General features: G+C 42.9%; 2 protein-coding genes across 16 annotated transcripts in view; one reads left to right on the top strand and one right to left on the bottom strand.

Moving 5' to 3' along the window:
* The window catches only part of COQ8A (coenzyme Q8A), a 49472-nt gene extending 47594 nt beyond the window's left edge, over window positions 1-1878 (top strand). For both annotated transcript variants that reach the window (XM_004270972.3, XM_049713593.1), the window contains one exon: window positions 731-1878. In XM_004270972.3, coding sequence (XP_004271020.1) covers window positions 731-1018 — 288 coding nt within the window. In that variant the 3' untranslated portion in view covers window positions 1019-1878. The remainder of the gene's footprint in view (window positions 1-730) is intronic.
* A 794-nt stretch (window positions 1879-2672) lies between these two features.
* Window positions 2673-22667, bottom strand: part of CDC42BPA (CDC42 binding protein kinase alpha) — a 326934-nt gene continuing 306939 nt past the window's right edge. For 8 of the 14 annotated variants that reach the window (XM_049713472.1, XM_033430345.2, XM_049713441.1 and 5 more), the window contains 6 exons: window positions 21308-21431; window positions 20508-20625; window positions 15480-15665; window positions 12615-12732; window positions 7564-7721; window positions 2673-7129 (listed from right to left, as the gene is read on the bottom strand). In XM_049713472.1, coding sequence (XP_049569429.1) covers window positions 6998-7129; window positions 7564-7721; window positions 12615-12732; window positions 15480-15665; window positions 20508-20625; window positions 21308-21431 — 836 coding nt within the window. In that variant the 3' untranslated portion in view covers window positions 2673-6997. The remainder of the gene's footprint in view (window positions 7130-7563; window positions 7722-12614; window positions 12733-15479; window positions 15666-20507; window positions 20626-21307; window positions 21432-22667) is intronic. The other 6 variants (XM_049713462.1, XM_033430354.2, XM_033430351.2 and 3 more) reach the window with 2 other exon arrangements.

Below are 22667 nucleotides of genomic sequence, written 5' to 3'. Positions count from 1 at the left end.
TTCCCTTGAAATCTGAAGGGAATCTCAGTTTACAAATGAGATCAGAAGTGACAGCTGCTCTCGAGGGTCTCCACAGGGCCCCTGGGCCGGCCCCGCCCCAGCCCCTGGGCTGAGGGCCTCAGAATGCCAGGGGACTGGCCACCAAGCTCTTGTTTTATGCCCCACTCCAGCCCATTCGAGATCCCAGTCATCGTGTTGGCGCTCGGGGCCCGGGTGGGCAGATGGGATGGCAAAGCACAGCCCTCACTTGCTCAGGCCTCACCGGGGAAGGGGTGAGGGGAGCGCTGGAAGTAATCGTAGCAGCCCTTTACGTGAAGGGGCGACCACCTGTGTTCCTGTCACCCAGAACCCACTCAGAAAGCAGCACTTTCCTCTCCTGATGACAGTGGGGAAGGGTTGCAGACACACAGGTGGTCTCAGGTCTACCACCAAGAGGAGTGCAGAGGCTCAGGTCAGCTCAGGCCTATAGACTGTTCTTTTGGGAATGACAGGTGTTTCGGCCGCAGACCCCGCCACTTCCTTTCTTCTTCCACGGAGCCCAGTTCACACATGAATGATGTTCTCCTGGCCCCTGTTGGTTTGAGTTTACACCCTGGTTAACGTTCTTCAGTCTGGTTGAAACACTCACCTACCTGGCCCACTCCTCAGCGAGCAGTCAGTCTGGGCCCCGTGATGGGAGCCCTGGGCTGGTGAGGGCTCTTTGATCTTGCCTCCATTCACCTCCCTCCAGGCCATGGAAGATGCCCACTTGGATGCCATCCTTATCCTGGGGGAGGCCTTTGCCTCGGAGGAGCCCTTTGACTTTGGCACCCAGAGCACCACCGAGAAGATCCACAACCTGATCCCCGTCATGCTGAAGCACCGGCTCGTCCCGCCGCCCGAGGAGACCTACTCGCTGCACAGGAAGATGGGGGGCTCCTTCCTCATCTGCTCCAAGCTGAAGGCCCGGTTCCCCTGCAAAGCCATGTTCGAGGAGGCCTACAGCAACTACCGCAGGAGGCAGGCCGAGCAGCAGTAGCCGCGGGCCCGGCCGTTAGGCGGGACCCTCCGTCCTCCTGCCGCTAAAACTAGTAGGAAGCCGGTGGTACCCACGCTCCGTTTAAGCTTCACCCAGTGAGAGGGGGCCGCGCTGGTGGGGGGGCCGCTGCTCAGAGCCCGTGGCCAGCACTTATACACGGTTCTCATCGCTGAGTGGGTGTGGGGCGAGAGGCGCCAGCACGGAAGTGCAGCCCCACTGCTGTCTGGCAGAATCTGCTTATTGTTTACTCATCCTCTGAAATGACTCTCGATAAAAAGACGATTTTATTTCCTTTTCCTTTTTGTAACAGGGCTTTTTGCTAATGTGAATGGTAACCAGAAGAAGATGAGAGTTCTCCCTTTGAATCCCTGCCACCAAAAAAAAAACCAAAAACAAAACAGAAAAGCCTTTTTGGATTTTATGGAGTGTGTAATACAAGGTTTGTGTGTGTGTGTTTCTAGAATGAGATTTGTGTTTTCTGCCTTTTCCTCTCCAGCTTGGATCTGCACCTGGGAGAAGTGCTGATCTGAGCAGTGCCGACAAGCACTACTTCTCCAAGCGAGGTCCACCCACACCTGCTCTCTGGCTGGTTCCTAGAGGCTTTTTTGGACAAGCAGAGGTTTCCAGAGAACTGCTGCCTCCTGTGGGGAGGGGCAGGAGCCCCAGAAGGGGAGAGAAAGCCGCGTGCTCTCTGGGTGTGTGTGGGCCCTTCTTCCCGCTCCGGCGCCTGGGCCTTTTGTGGAAGGTGATGTGCACGTGTCATCTGCTTGGACCCAAGGGGTCGTTTCAGGCTGTTAACCTCTGTACAATTCTTGTAATTGTCTGATTTACTTGTTTCAATTAAAAAAAAAAAGCTAGCATTGTGGCATTAATTCTTTCTTTCACTTGTAAACGATTCTGAGCTGATGGTGAGGACCCCGAGGTCAGCGTCACACCCTTTCGCGCCTCCAGACGCTTCTGCAAGGTTTGCCCCTGTTCCCAGCGTGAGGCTCTTGGTGCCTGAACCCGGAAGGCTCAGCCCACATTCCTCATCGGAGAAAGGGTGCGGGGAGGGGACGGCACAGCTGCCAGGTCCCTGCCGCAGCAGCTTCCCAGGCCCCACTGCGCAGAGGCGGAGAAGCCACAGCTGCACCAGAGGCTGTATGACATGGTGCTGGCAACCGCGGGCAAAGGTGGCCACCAGCCAGCAGGGCGAGGGCCTGGCTTGAGCGGCAGTGACGCCCGGGTCAGGGATCAAGCGCAGCTGAGGCGCACTTTCCTGGGGCAAAAAACTTCACTCCTCGGTCACGGGGGCGTTTTGAACGTTCAAACGTCCCAGCACAAGTCGTGGGAAGTGTCTGCTGCTTCTCTGCAGGAGGAAGATGGAAGATCAAAGGGCTGCCCCGTTTACAGTCAGCGGTGGCACCGGCAGGGAGGTCCAGAAGAGGGGAGTTGAAAGCTTCAAGGGAATGGAACACTATGCCGCCTGAGCTATGGAAGGGACTAAGAAAGTCCTAGATTAAACTAACCCCACGTCCTTCTAGTGTAACGAGGAAGCTGGATGAGGAGAGGGACGGGCAGAAATGGGGGTCAAACGAGACAAAAAGAGTCAGTCACCTTTGCTCCATTCCTCAGACTTTTTAATCAGGGAAAAGAAGACAAAATACTCAATTCGAACAGTTCCCTGTTTTATTGCAATACATCAGAGTCTGGTTAATATTAAGTGATACCAACGTAAAATATCGGCGAGGCGTCTTCTGTTACATTTTGACTGTCCCACCTTAAATATCTCTGTGCAAAAGAATCCACACCATTGTTTGGTAGCAGAGAATCTCATAAAGTTCCCTAAGACAATGAGGGGATAAAACCAAACAAAATGAAATGAGTGATGAGAGGCCAAAGCAGTATCTTTTCCCCTTCCATACACACTTATTTGTCAGCATTATATTCTAAACAAAAAAATGATTACACCCAGGCCATGCAAAACTGTACAATAATATTACAATGAGAAAAAAAACCCTAAAAAATTTATAAAACAAATGGTATTACACTATCAAATAAAAAGGCAGGTCATTTTGTTTTCATGAAATTTCAAGGTTGACTTGTTTTCATCAATTTCCCCCCATAAATGCAATGGTGTCTGTGTGTAACGGTTGTCCCTGGGAAGGGAGAGGGGCGCCGGCCTACCGGCCAGCGCTGAAACAAAACACCAGCTGAAGCGAGGCCCTCTAATGGCGCAGGACTCTGCAGAGGACACTGGACTTGCATGATCAAGTCATCACAAGCAAAGAGGTTTTAACGTGGGCCCAACGAAATGCCAAGTGGCTTATCTAGCGAATGCAGGGACTGGGCCACCGAGAGGTGGGGAGCAAGGCGCCCAGTTACTTCCCTGTTTTGCCCAGTGGACCGGGGCAGTGGCGAAGTCTGGCCGCTGCCGAGAGTGCCCCTCTGTCCAGAGGGTGGACGCTGAGCTTTACAAAGCTCTGTGCAGCTGGGAGACTACAGTGTTCATGGCCAAAGGCCAGCAAACGGCCCTGCTGTACCTGGGGGTTAGGGATGTCCACCCACTCCTACTCTGGATTTTCTTTAATGATACCTGAGAGTCCATAGAAATGCAACTGGTCTTTCACAGAAGTAGATGCGGCCACTGAGTAGCAAAATGACAGGATCCTAACCATATGGAAGGCAGACAGAGGGGCTGAGAGGCAGCTGGGGAATGGCAGGTTGTTGCTGTAAACGTAACAGGAATTTCAGATTCTTCCCTGAAACCTGGGTACAAGAATTGCTTGGAAAACTCAGTAGATGGGCCCTTTTTAATTGTATTTCATAGCCTTAAAACTGTGCTCCCTGGGAAGGAAGATAAATCACTAAGTGTAGGGATGGGTGTGTGCGTGTGTGTGTGTACGCACATAACTAAAGAAGTGAAATTTGCTTTAGCAATCATTTGACAAGGAGGAAGGCTTTTGTTTTTGGCAAAAGAAATATATATATATATATATATATATATATATATATATATATATATGTAATTTTATACACCCAAAGCACGAGCAGATTAAAGTAGTCAGAATTCAAGAGCAGACAACAAATTGGCTGAACAAAGATAGCACCAAATACCAACACATCTAGACTATGCCAGAAATGCCTCTTCACTTATTTTTACTTTCTACTGAGAAGAGAAATGAGTTCCTGCTGCCACATACATTCTTTGAATGTCCTGCACGAAAACAAAGGATAACTTCAGACAGCAACATCACATCTGTTCCATGATCTTTCAATGATCCCTTTCGATGATCATTACGTTTTCTGTTTCTCTAGAACCCAATTCCCCATCTTTCCAAATCATTCTCAAGAAGCTTCTGAAGGTAACTGCTTCATATTTAAGAATGGGGATAAGCCCAGTAGAATGATCATTATCTTGGGAAAATACCTCCCAAACTACTACCCTTGGCAGTGTTTCTCCCCCAAAGTTCTACTATTGGAAGCTAATCATATTTGGGACTGCTCTCTCACTACTGGTAAGACCATTTCAGATTACTGGAGTATAATCCACTGGGTTAATATTACACCTCCCAGTGAGCCCAGTGGCCAAGACAAGCCCTTCTCTCATCTGCCCTGTTGGGGGGGCTGCAGGGTATGACTCATCATAGTGGAGCCCAGACTTCAGGTATGGTTATATTTTGATCCTAAAAGCATCTTTTAAAAAAATAAGCACCTACAGGCAGCAGAAACTTGGTTGTCAAAGCCATAAACTAATGGCTTCGTGTGGAGTCCTGTGAATCTCAGCCTGGTCTGCCTCCTCGGGGGAGAAAAGGGAGGCAGGAAGACGCGAGGGGAAAGGAAAACAGGGGGAGGGAGGGTCTGGAGGAGAGCGGGCCACGTGCACTTGGCACCTGGCTGGCCGGTTCCCTCCTCTCCCGAGAAGTGTCAAGCTTACGGAGCTACCGGAGTCCTGGCCATAGCCAGACTCAAGGTCTCACTCTTGCTATCTGAATGCACCAAAGTATTTTTACATGACACTTTTCCAAAAGCAAAGGATTTAGGTTAGAATTGTGCAGTAATTTATGCCCATCCAAAGTAAAACAATCAAATCTGAGCAAGCACCAAGTTCAAATGTCAAAACTGTTATTATTTTAAAATTCTCTGTTGTAACATTTTATAATATAATCCCCAAACGGGATCCTTTCTTCCCTCACTGAACCTCAGTAACCTGTTCCAGAGAGTGGCGTCAGTGCAAACAGTATAGCTCCCTGTGGCTTGTGGTGGGGAAGGCTGGCACAGCTGCTGCTGAGGAGAAAGGTGTGAAATCGGGGCCAGGGGTGAAATGACGGTGCTCAAACACTGCGATTCAGACAAGCAACTGCAGGAAAATTCTTCCATTTTAGCTGAATTTTAAAGAAGGGAGCAGAAAATCTGTTTCTATTTCTCAGAGAAATTTAGATGAAAAAGTAAAAGAGAGGCAGATTCTCTTTACTTCCATGAAATGTTTTTATTTCTATCTCTTTCTCTACTCATGTGCTTAACCGGTGAAATGACTCTGGAGACATAAGGTCCTGGTCCTGCATCTCATTTCCTTGTGGTAATTAAAACAGCGGGAGTCCAAATGGGAATGTGACTAACAACACAACACAGCAACCGAGGGAGGAAAAGCTTCAGCAGTCAAGGTGGCCATGCTGGGCTGACTTCCTGCCCGCGCCCAGGCTGAGCGCGTCCATTTCCCACTGCTTGCGGGAAAGAGTATTTGGTTAAGGCTGGTCAAGTCCTTGCGTTTGAGGTTTTACATTATTTGGTAACTAAACCCCCTTTCCCAGGCTTATCTGAGGAAGCTCACACCCCCCTCAAAACAGACCCCTCCCTGAGAAGCTGGCGCAGCTGGGGGCCAGACGCCTCACTGCCACTCAGGGAGTAAGGGGTTTCGCCAAGGAGAAAAAGCACTTTTATGAACCCTTTTATGGACCTTCAGAAACTACGACATTCCTTGTGTCCTTTCAGGTGGAAGGGATCCAGAAGGTGACAAAACTGCATTTCTACATTCATCAGCAGAAGATACCAAAATATAGTAATAAATGAGAAGTGTGGTTCAAATTCTACTGCTAGAAAAAGAAATGTCTTGGATAGAAGTAAATATGCCTTTAAATGATGCTGCTGAAGAGGCTTCAAATGTTAAAAGTCTGGTTTCCAGGTCACACTCCAAACCGATGAAACCAAAGCCTTGGAACATTCCCTAAAGCTCCCAGGTGACTGCGACCAGGGTGAGGAATGGCACTAAGGGGAATTCTCACTCCTCTAGCTCTCCTCCTGTAAACGTCAGCTGGAGGCCTTTCTACCCTTTGATTACTTAGGTGGAAAACAGACAAGAAACAATACATTTCTTTAAATTAAATGATCTCTGTCTCATATATGCATCCATCTTTTGTTGAATACAAGATGCTTCTTTTTATTATATACAGTCAGTATTTAACCTCTACATTTGTGTATTTAGTTAAACTCTATTTTGTAGTAAAATATGCATTGCTTTAGTGAACAGGGATTTACTGGCAACGATCAGGTCGACATTCACTGTGGTGCTGAAGGGCATGGCGTGCCCGGGGCCCACTGGCGAGCCCCACGTGCTGTCTCAGGGCTACGAGGCTCTACTGTGAAAACAATGGCTGTCTAATCTTATTCTTATCGCTTACATTTGTGTAATCTGCCTACTTAAGCTACCTTTCAGGGGAGGGGGGAAATATTCTGGAAAGCAACGCTAAGGGTATGAAATGAAATCGGTATTCATCTGAGCTGCTCAATGAAAGTCTGCCTTTACGGCTGTTGCTGTTCAGTCGAGGGGTGCGTGGATGTGAGTCCTAGAGGCAGAATTCCTGAGTCCCCGCCTGCTACTGCTGCGGCCCTGGCGCTTCCAGGCAGGGGTGGTGGGAGATGACAGTGAGAGCACAGGGGGAGTGAGGGGAGGGAGCCCAGAGCGGCCGCTGCTCCGGCGTCTGGTCTGAGAGCAGAGGCCACTCATGGGTCCCAGCTCCCGCGGTCGGTGCTCTCCAGGGAGAGGCTCTTGGTCTTCCGGGGCGACACCGGGCTGGGAGGGCTGCTCAGGTTGGAACTGTTGGAAGCCGTGGAATGCCTCGGAGAATCAGAGTCCTGTGAGGCCCAGAGGAAGACGTCAGGGAGCAGCAGAGGGGCGGGAGGGGCTCAGGCCACCACGGCTCCCCTCCAGCCACCCTGGCCAATGAACTGACGTGACTTCTCTCCTGTCGGTAGAAAGCCCCTTTTCTGAGCTGAGTGAGAGGCACAGAAGATAACAAACGCTCATAGGCCCTTCTGCAGGTCTTTAGAAATGTAGGCCATTTTCATACAGAAGCTATTAGAAGTCTGAACACCTCCAGGGAAACTGCAGTTTGCAACCCAAGTGACTGGCTCCGCCACCCCCGCCGCAGTGAGTGGCTGATCCCTGCGGCAGCGGAGGCCAGGCTTAAGGCGGTGGACCGGCTTTGGGAAACGCACTCGCCTTTTCTCGTTCGGGACTTCTCCAAACCCCTGTCCCCAGACAGAGGTACTGCCCACGCGGTACTCACCTCTGCATCGTAGTCCCTCGCCGGGGCGTCACTTCCTTGGTCCAGGCCTCCCGAGGACAGCGAGCCCTCTGACGGAGAGGGCATGGGCTGCCGCTTTGCACTGTAGCTTCCTCCAGAGAATTCTCTCTTCAATGCACTGCCGTTCTGTGCGGATGACCCTACAAGCACATCGTTCAGGTGAAACTTTACACGTGCAGAAGGGGACGATCCTCTAGAAAGTGCAAAGACTGCTGAGGTGACGAGCCATCCTTCCCGCTGCCCTGGGGTCATCCTCCCGCTTACAGCCCTTTACTGATGGACAGTGGGTCCAGCTGCGTTACCCTGACACCCAAGCCCACCTCGGAGCCCAGCCGCCAGGGCTGCTGGGTGAGCGGGCAGCACTCACCAGGCCGCTGGCCTCTGCTCTCACTGGCTGTGCCCAGGCTGCCCTGCTTGCTAGACAATTCCACAGGATCAATCCTTCCAGTCTCCACCCATGTGCTACTGCCTTAGTGAGTTTTCTTTCCTACTCCCTGGAGCACCTACAGCACTTCCTATCACCTCTTTCAGAGCATTCAGATCCTATGCTGTAATTATGTGCCTTGCCATTCTTTTAATAGAAGGACGGTCTTTGCCTCTGCAGGACCCGGTGCAGGACTGGGTATGCAGCAGGTGCTCAAAATACACGTGCTGAACGATGAAGCAGAATAGAACAGTTCCCAGAAGTGAAGACCATGCCACCTGATGATGCATAACTGTCACTTAACTTGTAGAGGATTTTCATAAAAAACACAAACGAACAAAAGAGAAGCATTTTCATTCCACAGGGCAAAAAGCCTGAGATACAAAAATGAGGTGAGTTTCTTTAAAATCACACTCTATTTTGATCTTAGAGTTGGGGTACATCAAAGGAGGACTGGCACCATGCCCCAAAAAATCTTAGAAATATTGGGGTATTGTGAGTACCTGTTTAAAACTCTTAGCATTCCCTACTATTCTTTAGTTTTTACTGAAAAATGTTTTAATCTTGCTGAGCTGCAATATTAAGATCACTGGTCAAAAAAGACTGTGAGACTGCGTTGAGGTTTTAGCACAACTGCGAGGTATAGACTGTGAAGCCTGCCTGCTGAAGCCCTGTCCTTGGTGATCTCCCCCAGCTTCCTTCTAGTTTCGGTTTGTTTCCTGAGCCCCTCAGCTGTGTCACCATAACTTACTTATTGCAGACGTTACCAACACTGGTTGTATGCTGCATATTATATTACGGAGCTTTAAAAATACCAGTGCCTGGGCCCCGTCCCAGACCAATAATAACAGAATTTCTGACTTAACTTTTAAAAGCCCTTCTGATGATTCTAGAATGCATCTCAGGCTGAGAACCACTGACTTACTCTTACTTCCAACACTCCATCCAATTTCTAAGCCGTCTGTCACCAGACATAGACTGGTTTTCATTTGTGGATGTGTCTCTCTGGCTATGTACTCTTTTACTTTTTTGCTGTGGATTAGATTACAACCTAATTGAAGGCATAAATCACTTTGTATAACTTCTCTTTGAATTCCATGCCTAGTTTAGTGCTCAATTTAACAAAAGCTGTAATATAAGTTACTATTTTTAAAATTTTGTCGCTCTGAATAAAAAACCCAAAATGCCAGAGAGTTCTGCTGCTCTGCTTACTAACCTGTGTGACCTTAAGCAAGTTACTTTATCTAAGTCTCAGTTTTCTTCATTTGTAAATAAGAAAATAAATTCTATCTTATGGGATTTTTGTGGGAACTGAGCGCTCAATACACGGAGAATGAAACGTGAGACGGAAGGTGTGTGAGGGGGCTGCCCAGAGCTTAGTACACACTTACTGGGCTCTTTTCCTCTGTCCTAGTGATCGTTTATAGAATGGAGAAATTAATCCACCTCTGTGATTTACACTTTTTTTCTTTTCTTTTCTTTCTTTTTTAACTTTGGGAATGTTCCTTTCAGAGAAAAATTACACTCAACCACCCTAATCTTAAAAAACTGAGATGGGCTGTTTTGATTGAACAGCAAAGGGGGACAATCTGAAAACTGTGGTCCCAACTCAGGCAGGGTCTCTTCCAAAGAGTTCTAGATGGTGATTCAGGGGGTTGGGCCCCAGATCTCTTGGAGTGACGGTGTCTAACTCTACATGACCTCTAGGAGGGTCTGCAGGCTCCCCAGTGAGCCTGTCACTGACAGGAGCGGGTAGTCACAGTGGAAAGCTCTGTGTTAATTTGACTTCAGTCAGGAAGCCACTGCAAGTCTGGCCCTGGAAGAGCCTGTGCTTCTGGTTCTGGAGGTTGACAACACGGAACCCCGTTTCTTCTTGTGTCTCTCTTGGCAGGCTGCCCTTCTGGAAATTCTTTACGTGAGCTGGGCTACTCTTGAAGCCAGCGAGAAGCACTCTAACGAGCAGATGCCCCTTGGAATTCCTGGGCTGGTCTTCCTCTTAACCTCTACACAAACAGCTTGGTACCAAGAATCTCAGGAAGGCCACGCCTGATTATTGCATTAAAGGCCTTGACAGGGACCTGGAGCTGGCTCCAGTCTGTAGCTTGCATATGGTCAACAGTGACAGTGGACCCTCACTTCAGCGCTCCTAAGGAGATGGCCACTCAGCCCTTTAAATCTCTGTATCACAGGTCCTATCCTTACCTGCAATTCCACAAATCCCAAAGCCCTGAAAAACCAAAACTTTTTTCGTGAGTTTGACGTCAATTCATGTGGTGGCAGACTTAATCTGAACTGGCTGGAGGCTGATTACAGACTTCACTTAAAAATAGTACATTTATTTATATATTCATAGTGTGACTAGTCATAAATTTTGCTCTATAAATATTGTTTGTAGGTGCTGTCTTAGATCTTGCTTGGAATGTAATATAATATATGGTAGATTCCCTTCTAAAATATATATAAAAAAAAATCTGAATTCTGAAAACAGGTTTCTGGCTCTGAGAGTTTTGGGTAAGGGATTATGAACTTAACTATTAATATTGTGATACTTTCTTCACATCTCAAGTGTTGATAACTTCTGGTTAGTTATAGTAAATCTACTATCTTATCGAGCTACCATTAGTAAAAAGATAATTCATAAAATGGTTGCCATTTTTCCAATTGGCTAGATATTTTCATTGTAATCAAGGCTACACACAGCGTAGAGATGACTTTGGGAGATGACGGCAAGAAAGTCACAAGATGTGCCCTTCAACTTCTGCCTGTCGACTGAAAACTCCTTGAACGTGCTCTGTACGTCTGCAGCCAGTCTCTGCAGCAGGCGCCTGTCCTTGGTTTGCAGACCTGGGGCAGGGTCCCTCCCATGGTTCCAGGGGTGGTCTGTGTGATCACCAGCACTCTGCAGAAGCGATGGCATGTCCCTTCTGAGACCGCTGCTCGGTCTCTCTGTCTCAGGTCACTTGCTCTGTGGGAAGCCAGAGGCCATGTCACCAGGACACTCAGGCCCACGCTGGTGAGGAACAGAGGCCTGCCAACAACCATGTGGGTGAGCTGGGAAGTGGCTTCTCTAGTCCCAGCTGAGCTCGGAGTTGATGGCAGCCCTAGCAGACAGCCTGACTGCAGCCTCCTGAGAGGCCCTGAGCCAGGACTGTCCAGCTAAGCTCCCAGACTCCTGACCCTCAGAAACTGTGAGAGATAATAGACGTCTGCTCTTTTGTTTTTTCTTTTCGGTACGCGGGCCTTTCACTGTTGCGGCCTCTCCCGTTGCGGAGCACAGGCTCCGGATGCGCAGGCTCAGTAGTTGTGGCTCACAGGCCTAGTTGCTCCGCGGCATGTGGGATCCTCCCGGACCGGGGCACGAACCCTTGTCCCCTGCATCGGCAGGCGGACGCTCAACCACTGCGCCACCGGGGAAGCCCACGTTTGCTCTTTTAAGCTTGTAATTTGTTCCACAGCAAGAGAACAAATGGTATTCCAGCACCCTTTACTTCTGTGTTGCCAGAGCCTAAAACCAAGAGCTGGGCACAAGCCGGGTGCTGATACCGGCGTCCTCAGCATGAACAGTACGTGAAGGAGGACACTCAGTCTGCGCCGGGAGGCCTGACTCGAATGTCTCACATTCAAGAATACAAGGCAACGGATACGCTTCTGACTGAATGACTCTGACATGTGAGGTGGAGTTACTACCGGCTGTTCTTCTCAGAGCTCAGCTGCAGGGAAGCAAGGGAGGCTTCGTTAGCGTTACCCCGGGTCCACCCTGGGCCTGCATGTGCTTGGGCGCACTCGCCCCACTCTGTCTGATCGAAGCCAATACCAGGTTACTTCTGAGAAAGTGACAGAAAAGCAGCTGTTGGCCAAGAACAGTCTTGCCCTTGGATAATGGTCCTTGCCTACTTAAAACTCTTCAGAGGTTTCCCACTGTGTTTTTAAAAAAATAAAAAATGTCTTATGTTGGTCCCCAAGTCCCTGCTTGATCTGACCCCTGCCCACCTCTTGAGCTTTACTCTGTCACTCCCTGCCCACTACCAGGTGGCCACTGTGCCTCCTTTCAGTTAATCAAACATGAGTCAATGTGACTTCACCCCCAGGGCGGGCACGTGACCTTGCTAATTATTCTAAGTGTGTATTCATCCTCAACAGCTACTGCCTGTTACTCTCTATTACTGTCCCCTGTTTATTTCCTTCGGAGCTTTTTTTTTTTTTTTTTGCGGTACGCGGGCCTCTCACTGTTGTGGCCTCTCCCGTCGCGGAGCACAGGCTCCGGACGCACAGGCTCAGCGGCCATGGCTCACGGGCCTAGCAGCTCCGCGGCACATGGGATCCTCCCGGACTGGGGCACGAACCCGCGTCCCCTGCATCGGCAGGCGGACTCTCAACCACTGTGCCACCAGGGAAGCCCTCCTTCGGAGCATTTATCATCACAATTTGTAGTACTGTTTGTCTGTCTCCCACATGGACTGTAACTTCTAAAAGGATTCTATGACTATTTTTGTAACAGCTGCACTTGTGCCTCCTAGGCATTCCCCAGCCAGGTCTGAGACACTGGCCACTGATAATGCACGGCTGCTACCTTGCTATGGAAATGCTTCCTGCAGCTGGGGCCACTTACTTGCTGACAGGCCACTGCTGGCACTCATGGAGCGACCAGGTTCAGGGCGGGATTTGGTGATAGATGGAATACTGACCGAGCCACTGAATGCTGTCCGACTTTCCTGAGGCCGAGGGTTCTAAAATCAAAAGAGAAAGAAAAATTCTTCATCCAGAGTGAAACTGATTTTCTACAGAGATGTCTATTTTTTCACCCTAATTTCAAGAAATAAAGTTGTCTTGACCAGAGTGATACAGGACAAGAAACAGAATAATCCCTCCCGCCCACGAAAGTACTAAAGCCCTAACAGAGGTAACCCTCACCCCAACCAAAGATAAGTGCTTATCTTTATACTTACTGAAATACTTACCAACAGATAACAATTTTTTTCTTGTTGTTGTGAGTGCAGTAAGTGAAAGTTACATGGTTAGAAGTGACAGTGAAATGTAGAATTACATGGACCTCTGCAGATAACTGAAACAAAGCTTTTACTACATATGAGATTTTTATTTTCTTAGGATAATTCAAAAGCGGAATAAGCCCATTTAGAAGAAAGCCACTTCAAAGTACATTCTTCTCAAGCACACCTTCTATCGTCCTGATACTGAAAGTGCCATTTGCACGTTCCCATCCCAGTCACCAGGCAGCCTTCCTGCCTCACGGACAGAGAGCAGCACCACGGGTCATAACTATGACGCTTGTTGACAATCACAGCCTGGGTGAAGTCCTTTAACTTGGGAATGTTGGTGTGAGAAGTTTCCCATCTAATATTGAATAATTTTGGTGTCCAAGGGAGGAAAATGAGCCACAGAGTGCTTTGAAAGTAACACACACCTAGAGAGGTGGTGCGTCGGACCAGCTGCCTGAACACGGTCTCCTCGATGGCCCTAACCTTTTCAGACCGGAAGGGGTGTCAGGGCTGGTACCTGAGAGAAGGTTATGGCAACACAACTAATGCAGGGCCAAAGCTAGCAAACATCCACGAACATCTCCTGGAAAACATGCACTAATATATCTTGAAAAACTCCAAATCATACATTTTAAAGAATCACACATATTGGGATTTGGCTGGCTGGGTGCTCTACATTCAACTATTGCCATTTTGGTTCATATATCAAATTTGCAAAGTCCATGTAATTCTTACTGTGTTATTTGTTCAAAGCAAACATTTTACCTTTTTTTCTCTAAGAAAATAAAAAAATTTACAACAGAAAACAGTGCTAGCATTTCAACAGCCACTCATAGGAGCAACCCTGAGAGATGCCGATGACATGCATACAATGCAGCAGAGTCAAGTTCAAGAGAGATGGGGATATCAGTTTAAACCTTTAAATTTTTATTGTTTTTGCTATTAACCTTAAGGTACCTTTGTGTCGTCCTTTTCTATAAAACAAACCTACCCTAGAAAAAATGGCAAAAATTAAGCCTGTAAAAATACCAGTGGTTTAGTAACACTGAATGTTGAGGTAATAAAAGAATGATACACAGAAGATATGTTCTGGGGGAAAAAAAAACCCACACAAAACCCAAACCCAACAGTTTATCATTCATTCAGCTGAAGTTCAACTTCATTATGAAGTAATGTGAAACCTAAGCTGATGGTCCTTTTCCTGCGCAAATATGCTTAAGATTAGGGTAAAACTTCCACCAATTGTAGTGTTTCTATTTATAGAAGACTAACTTAAGCAACATTTCCACCATCTTCTATATCAAAAATTCTTGACTGATTAGTTTATACAACTTCCCCTAGAATCCACTCCCTGAAATCTGTTACCAAGCACATTGAAGCTTAGTTTATCATAAGTGATCTTATCTTGTGAACTAAGACACTTAAATGACATTATAGTTTAATGTCAATAACAATGACATTTAAAATCATCACAATTTAGAATGCAAACAAAAATAAACTTCTCACCCTACAGGTAGCTTTCTTATTGGAAAATTACTTTACTAAATACACAAATAAAAAATGGATGCTAATTTTTTCTAAGCCAGAGGAAATGTGTTTGCATGATACAATCTAAATATTTTATGATCTGCAAAACAAACTTGAGAAAATGCTCCCTTGAAGTCAGTACATATTTCTTGACAGATGTGTGGATAATTCAGCTTGAATGGCCCACTTGCTCTCCAGGCCACTGCAGAGACACTAGTTACAAAGATGCAAGGCGGCATGGAAGGACCCAGCGGCAGGTACCACAGTCCTTCAGAATGCAGCACACTGTGTTTTTTTTCTCTTGTTGATTTACTTCTCTTATCTTGGATCCTGGCTGGAATTAAAGGTGCATCAGCAACTCAAAGATTAGTAAGACTACCTTCTTTTGCTAATTTTTCCTGTTATTCACTGGTACTATTATACTTTATAATTTTGAGAATTGTGAGCTTTTCAAGAAGGGGTTTATTGTAGATAAAAGGCCTTTGGACAGGCCCTTCTATAGACTTTAACTTCACTAAATATAAAAAATTTCTCTGAACTGAACTGGTTTTAGGGTAACGAGCAATCCAGAATTCAGAAATTCTACATCCCTTTTTTGTTTGCTTTTAATAGAATAAAGATTTACTTATTCAGGGGCTATTTCTTATGGTATCCGTAATGAAAAATATCATGATGGGATGATGTTTTATTAAAAAATAGAAAAACCTCCAATAGTGTTTTAGAAATAAAAATGAAATCTTCCCAAATCCTCATCTTTTTCCTCAAAAGAAGAAAAAAGTAGAACTCCAAGACAGAAGAGGAGGAAGAGGAAGAATAGAAGTTTGGCAACAGAGAAACAGGCCAAAGGGAAACGTTCACAGAATGTACCCCCTTGGCAGTGTTACTTATGAAGCCAGGCAGAGATCCACACATGGTTAGTACAAGTTAACACCTAACTCAGCTGTTCATACCCTCAGAGTCATAAAGCTTGGTGTACCGGGGACAGAGCGTAGAGACGGGGAATATTCAGGGTTTATGGAATCAGGAGAGAGAAATTTTTCAGCAGAATTAACAGTCATGTGATAGATGTGCTCAAAGTTGATCGGAGAGGAGATCAGACCGGAGTGATGATGAGGGGATGGATAAGGGAAACCCGGCTATCAAAAACAACAGAAAGAAGAAAAAGGTAATGAGGTAATGAAAATGGATTCACTGGATATATGTGACATTTCAGACAACATGCATGTAGAAAAAATGAAGTAAGTATCTCACATCAAGAATTGAATCCATAATGAAATACTTTTAGGCCTTAGAAAGTTAAATTTTGTAATCCTCTTGCCAGTTACCTAAAGAGCTGATTTGCAAAAAATCATTTGCCTCATAAACGTATTCTCTCTTATTACTATCAAGCTGGGTAGAAACTGGACTTTCAGAGATACAAGTAGATTTTCAAAATTTAGTTCAGTATTTTCCTATAGGATAGAGTCAAAACTTGGCAAAAATCTACCAAAAACATTAGGGATAGAAAAAGCGAGAAATAATTAAAGAAAAGAACAAGTGAACCTACAACCAGCCTCTCACCAAAAGCGTTATGAAACTGTTCCTTTAGAAACTAAAGCCATTTCCTGGTATTTATAGACTTGACATGTGTTTGCTTTTACTGATCTTATCTTCCCGTAACAGAAATAGTAACTGTGGAAAATACCAATTATTGGTTTACCTTTAAGTAGCCCAAGCTTATCTCCACTTAGACACCCAAAGAACATGTTTGTTTTTAACAAGAGAACAACCTTCTCTTCACTGTTCAGGTGTATTTTTAAAAAATGAAATAATGTAATACTAAAGACATAGAAGAAAGTTTTTGAAAACAAGGGCTCTAGTTTTTCATGTTAAAATAACTTGGGAACATTTGGGAACTGTAGTTCAGCAACCAGTCACCTTCTCTAATGGGAACTTTCAAAGTTCAGTTTCTGAGAACAACTGTGTTTCAGGAAAACATCCTACCATCTCTTCATTAGAGACAGGCTGAATGACTTCCCGGAGACATGCTGACTGATATTCTCATGAGCTGAGATGAGCTTTCTTTGTTTAAAAAAAAAAAATCTTGGGCTTCCCTGGTGGCGCAGTGGTTGAGAGTCCGCCTGCCGATGCAGGGGACACGGGTTCGTGCCCCGGTCTGGGAAGATCCCACATGCCACGGAGCAGCTAGTCCCGTGAGCCATGGCCGCTGAGCCTGCGCGTCCGGAGCCTGTGCTCCGCAACGGGAGAGGCCACAACAGTGAGAGGCCCGCGTACCAAAAAAAAAAAAAAAAAAAAATCTGGTAAATTAGGGAAGCTTAAAAGAAAGGCTTCTATATAAGGTGCTTTAAATTTAGAGATGTGAGTGAAACCAGTACTTTCTAAGGTTTTTTTCAAAAAGATAAAACTATTGATATAAATGTAACTTTAAGAAGTAAAATTACTTCATAAAGGTCTAAAAGGTCACCGAGCTTGAAATTTTATTTGTTAACAATTTTAGGAATGGGTAAAAGGCTAGGAGAAATTTTACGTGCTAAAAAAAATAAATCTTTTAGAGATAAAATATTACTCTTGCATTCAACTAGAGACAAATCTATTCTTTATTATAAGTACCCACTTATGAAAAAAGGTAAATGACAAAAAGGATTCAAGGAAACTGCTACAGTATGTACTTGTAAGACATATATGCTGTTTTATATTAACTGCCTATATTCTCTTGGCTCACTAAGACACATCTGATATAGGAGATAAAAGAAAAAAATGACTCCTTATCCTCACTATCTTTTCCACATTCATGAGGCAAACAACCCTTTTCAGCATCATTTTGGTACAAAGGAAACAGAATAAGCTTCCAAAGACATTCAATAAACTCTCTAAGCTTTTAAGTATTTCAGAGAAAGGCAATACTGATTTGAATAAGTTAAACATAAAAATTTCTGGGGCACATGCTCTTTGCACGAATGACAACATCATAACTTTGGTATTTGAAAGTGCTTCTTATAAATGTTAATGTTAGATGAATTAAATTCATCTTCATTTTTGAAAATAGTTCATTAAATACAGAAAATTACAGTGGAAAGAACATACTAAAATCTGAGACTATATTAAAATATCACAAGCTTTTTAATACATGTATACACACACATATACATATACACACACACACACACACACACACACACAGGTACAGACATGTATATTATTTGCTTTTCAGACATGCATATTATTGTGTCATTTACCAGTGTCTACTCCAAGGTAGGTACAGTTCTGGCATGACAATATATCAAAAAATATTTGTTAAGTGATTAAATGGATGCCTATGAAAACCCCCAGCTTTTATGTTCTTTGCTAGTGAAAGGAAGAAAGTCAGGTGAAAATAAAGAACAGGAGTTCAGACACATAACATCTTTGCTACAATATTACACGTACAGGTGAACAGGTTTCAAAAATTTACACCAACTTCTTGTCCTGGACATTCAAAAGTGCTTATGTGATAAGAAAACATGAAAGGAATGAAAGGAACATTAAAAACTGGATTGCACCTCTAGGGTAAAGAGTCACTTGTGTTAATTACAAAAAGAACCAGCAAGGCAGTCATGGGTTAACAAAATCAGTGACACTAATACTAAAAATCAAGAGGTCTAATGGGAATAAGTAGCCAGCACAGGAGGCCCTGTGTCATGGGGTCAGATTGATGTTGAATCTTTGGGAAATGCTATCTGAACTTGTTTTGCCCAGTAATTAAGAATGGACCTTATTCTGAACAACAACAATGACAAAACAGAGATTTCGTTTAAGTGGTGGGATGGTGAAGGGAGAAAAAGGAGGGATGCTGGGATATGAAAGTTCTTACAATGCTTGAAATTTCACATTTTGCTTCAGTGTGCTTATTCAGGGTGTAGAAAGACCAAGTCTTACTGTGAATGAAGGTCTGAAAAAAATTCTGGAACATTAGCAAACTGATTTTTCACCTGGTCAAGCAGAGGAACATTTTATTAAATCCTGAAACTATTTCTCCTTAAGGAACATACTGTGGGATATAACATAATTTATAGAACAATTTTCCATAATTCTTCTTGCTATGTTATTGGAATATATGAGAGGAAAACCGTACTATTCTTTTTTTGTATACCAGAATGAAGCAAGTGTGAAAGAAAGTTTAATTTTAAAAGGATAATACACATTAAAACCTTGTTCACTACTGAAATAATTTTGTATTTGCTGATATGTTGCTTTGCAACATATGGATGTGTTTGAAATTTGTATGCCTCTATCCCTCCATAATGCTACCTACATAGCAGATGTTGAAAAACTACTTACTAACTAAATTTCAAAAAATTTCACATTGATCTATCAAATATAAGCTATACATATATTCACATTTCAACTGTTTATCACAATTAAAAAATTCTCTCTCCTAAGGTACTTTGTACCTGCCCTGACCTTGTAGCTTCTGTAAGGAAAAATGACAGAAGCTTTTGGACCGCGTGGTTCTGCTCTGTTTACTTCTGAGAATAAAGGAAAACCAGTCTGAGGACTTAAGTAAATGTTCAGAACGGGAAAAGAATGGAGAAAAATCTGAACTCTCATTCCCAGGCAAAAGCTGTAGAAGTAGTATAGCTTTTAGATATGATAGATAAGTATAACAGTTAACCATGTCAACTCAGCCTCTATTTATTCTCAATATTTTCAGCTTACTATTTATGCTCAGCCTTAAATTTCTTACTTCATTTTAATTACTATATCAAGATTGGCTGTAATCTTTCTGCATACTTTATTTATATCTACCTAGCACGGCTAATAAAAATCCCCATCTGACTATTGTGAATGATTTGAAAGGAAGTAATGGTACTATAATCATATAATAATGTCTTGATGATGATGAAAAAACAATGACAGTAAGAACATCACATCCATTCATAAACAGGGCAACTGGTTAATTGAGATATTTATAATGTGGAACTCAGGCTCAAATTAGTGCAGATTTTTTTGGTTTCTCCTGTGAAAGAAATGCAGAAACTACCTTTAAGAGCTGAACTTTTTTATTAAAAAAACTTGACTGTACAAACTGTATTACCTATTATTTTTTCTGTCAGTGATACATGTCTATATCTTCTATCACAGTAGGGTTAAGTAATGTGGGTAATTAACACAGACTTCCTTAGAAAGAGCTTTGGGTTGAGATTTACATATCACCTCCCAAACTATCATAGCATTTAAATTATGCCTAAAATTCTGAGCAAAATCTAGATGCTATCACCACCTATCAAAAGAGTCATGTTTAAGTTTCAATAGTTTATTAAGAGTACCATGATACTGAAATGTTACAGAGCTTGGATAATTAGCTAATTCCACTAATGTTCTTAATCTCAGCATATCAGGTCCAAGAATCCAATCTTCATGTTGTTAAAAAAAAAAAAAACAAAACACAACAGTTTTCCTATGTTGTACTTTTTTTAAAATATAAGACTGACTAGGCAACACGTCTGTAATGGGCAGAGGAAAAAGATTTAATTTCATAATCAGATGAGAGGTGTGACCATTAATGATCAAGCTAATGTGGTTCTTTGGGGGACAAATATCTGTGTTGAATTGCTAAAACTTAGTGAAATTTTAGTAATTTGGTAACAAAGCTCTGAATCTTGGTACAGAATGTCTCCAAATCTGGTGGTTTATTTCTCCAAGAATAGTAAATCTAGGTATGGGAGAAGTATATAGGGTATTCAACTAAATAAAAACTTGATATGTTTGGTTTTTGATACACATCTGTATTTTATGTTTTTCTCATCAGCTATGTCATTATGCATCTTACATATATTGTGATATATTGAGATAAACATTTCCTCATTATACTAATATGTCTTTTTAAGTCTTATATGTATTTAAGTGCACACACACACACTCATATGTATCCACCCCCTCCCCCCTCCAACTTAGTATTAACCCCATTTATATTCACATTCACTCTTCATTTCTCTTACCATGGGCAGGTCTTTTAGAATCTGTATTCCATCTCCTGGACCCATGTGTGCTATGTGGTTAAAATTAGTTGGGTTGGAAATTAATTTATTTCTCATTTCTGGATCTCGCAGCATCTCCCTGTAAGAGAAAACACCTGTTTAAACACTTTTATTCCATGACCAATCTAGACAATTTCAGAGAAAAATTAAGTATACTTAAATTTTTTCATAAAAATAAACTGTGAAATCATGTTAATAAGGATAGAATTAAAATAATAGAATATACTAAGTTAAACATTTACTTAGATTTTGTTTTAAATTTTAAAAAAGATCTTATGGTTTTTGGTGGGAAAACAGAGAGGGTTATTTTAGCGTTTAAATATCAAAGAAGCTCTATTTTACAGATAATTCTGAACATTTTATGTACATCTTTTAAAATAATTGCTAATATATTAGAAATGTTTTTATTATGTAACTGGAAACACTACAAGCCTATTTCTGTTTGGTCATGAGAATAGTTAATCTGCACAGGTATGTTCTATGTTTATAAAAGCCCACATTCTAAAAATTGTAACTGTTCCATATACAAAGAGAAATGAATCAAAATATGGTACTTTAATCTAGTACATACTCACAACTTGGGAAGTATTAATTAAAATTACACTGAGAAATACATTCATTATTGCAGTTTTAAACACCATAGATGATGATGACAGACTTTCAGAGATCAAATTTTCCTTCCAAATCAAATAAAGTATTATTACCAAATAGTCCTTCCGATGCTATAAGCATCTTTAGATGAGTATGAATTAAATATCTACCTCCTTTGTTGCATCCTTTCCTCTTCTGGAACTCTGAAGGAATAACGCCTCTTATTGTTAATATTTCTAACCATTTGTTTCCGACTATTATCTGATGTTTCAGGAACTACCAGTTCATCCCCTTCTGTTAAAAAAAAAAAAAAATACAAAGAACAATGATGTTCTTTAAAGTGCAAAAATGCTTTTCACCCATTAATCTCCCAGACGGTACAAACATCAATCAATTATACAAGTGTATGCAATTCTGATTTTTTTAAGTTGTGCTGATAAATCATAGTAAATAATAATTTTCAATGAAATATATGTAAACAAATATATGCTGAAATTAAATATAGCTTACAGAGTATATTTTCACCTTTATTTGATTATAAACATAAAATGCTACAATTTTACTAGAAGAGAAAAAGGAAAACGTAGTTGCCTTGGTGTCCTATCACTTTGGCCACCCCACCCCCAATATCTCTACACCATCTTCTCCCACCTTCCCAGTATTGGTTTCAGTGGCTTAGGGTGTTAAAAAGCTCTTATTGTTGACCTGCACAGTAATCAGGCATAAATGGTAAATTATCCATGAAAATGATAACAGTTAAGATGTTTTTAATATATTAAAACATGTCCTTTGCAGATCCAATTTGCAAGATGTGGAGTAAAGGAAAGGAATTGTGTTTCTTCCAGCTTCCTTTACTAAAAGTAAGAATCTTATTATCGTTTCTACTCTCCTGATCTTCAGGGGATACTTACTTATGTACATCTAGTCACCTAATGCCCATCTATCTCAATTTTAATACCTAGAAGTAAACAAAACTCTTAGCCATGGGCTCCCAAAACATGCTGGGATATGGTGAACATCCTCTAAAACAGAAAATTGTATCCATACAACATGATGAACTCCATTCTCTAAATAAGGTAAGGAAAAAGAGAAAAGCCAATCTTTAGAAGTTTATAACACCCAAAAAGCTAAAATGAGAAAAATGTAGTAGGAAGAAGCCAAAGGAGCCTGTAAGGCCAGCCAAAGCTGATTAGTAAAAAAAAAAGCAACATTCTCCTTGTATCATAATAATAGCTTTATCAGATTGCTTTCCTAACAGCAAATGTTAAAAAGGATAAAATTTTAAAAGTAGATGAGAATTTGAGAGTTGGAATTTGAGAATTATGAGGGTGAAGCAGATCTTGGTGAGTTGCAGTGGCAACGGGAGATTTTGGACAGCCAGAGGACTGCAAGAGCACTTTGGGGATGAAAGAGAAACAGACAAGACAGAGAAATAGAATCTCCAGGAAACAGGATTTCCTTTCCTTTTCAAAAGATAAGACAACTATGTTGAAATTTTGTCAGGTATTCCTTCTCCTAGCTCCACCTTTA

The sequence above is a fragment of the Orcinus orca genome, chromosome 1 (assembly GCF_937001465.1).
Source record: "Orcinus orca chromosome 1, mOrcOrc1.1, whole genome shotgun sequence".
Taxonomy (NCBI): Eukaryota; Metazoa; Chordata; class Mammalia; order Artiodactyla; family Delphinidae; genus Orcinus; species Orcinus orca.
The sequence above is the reverse complement of the archived record's forward strand: the minus strand, read 5'-3'. Positions and strand labels throughout refer to the sequence as shown.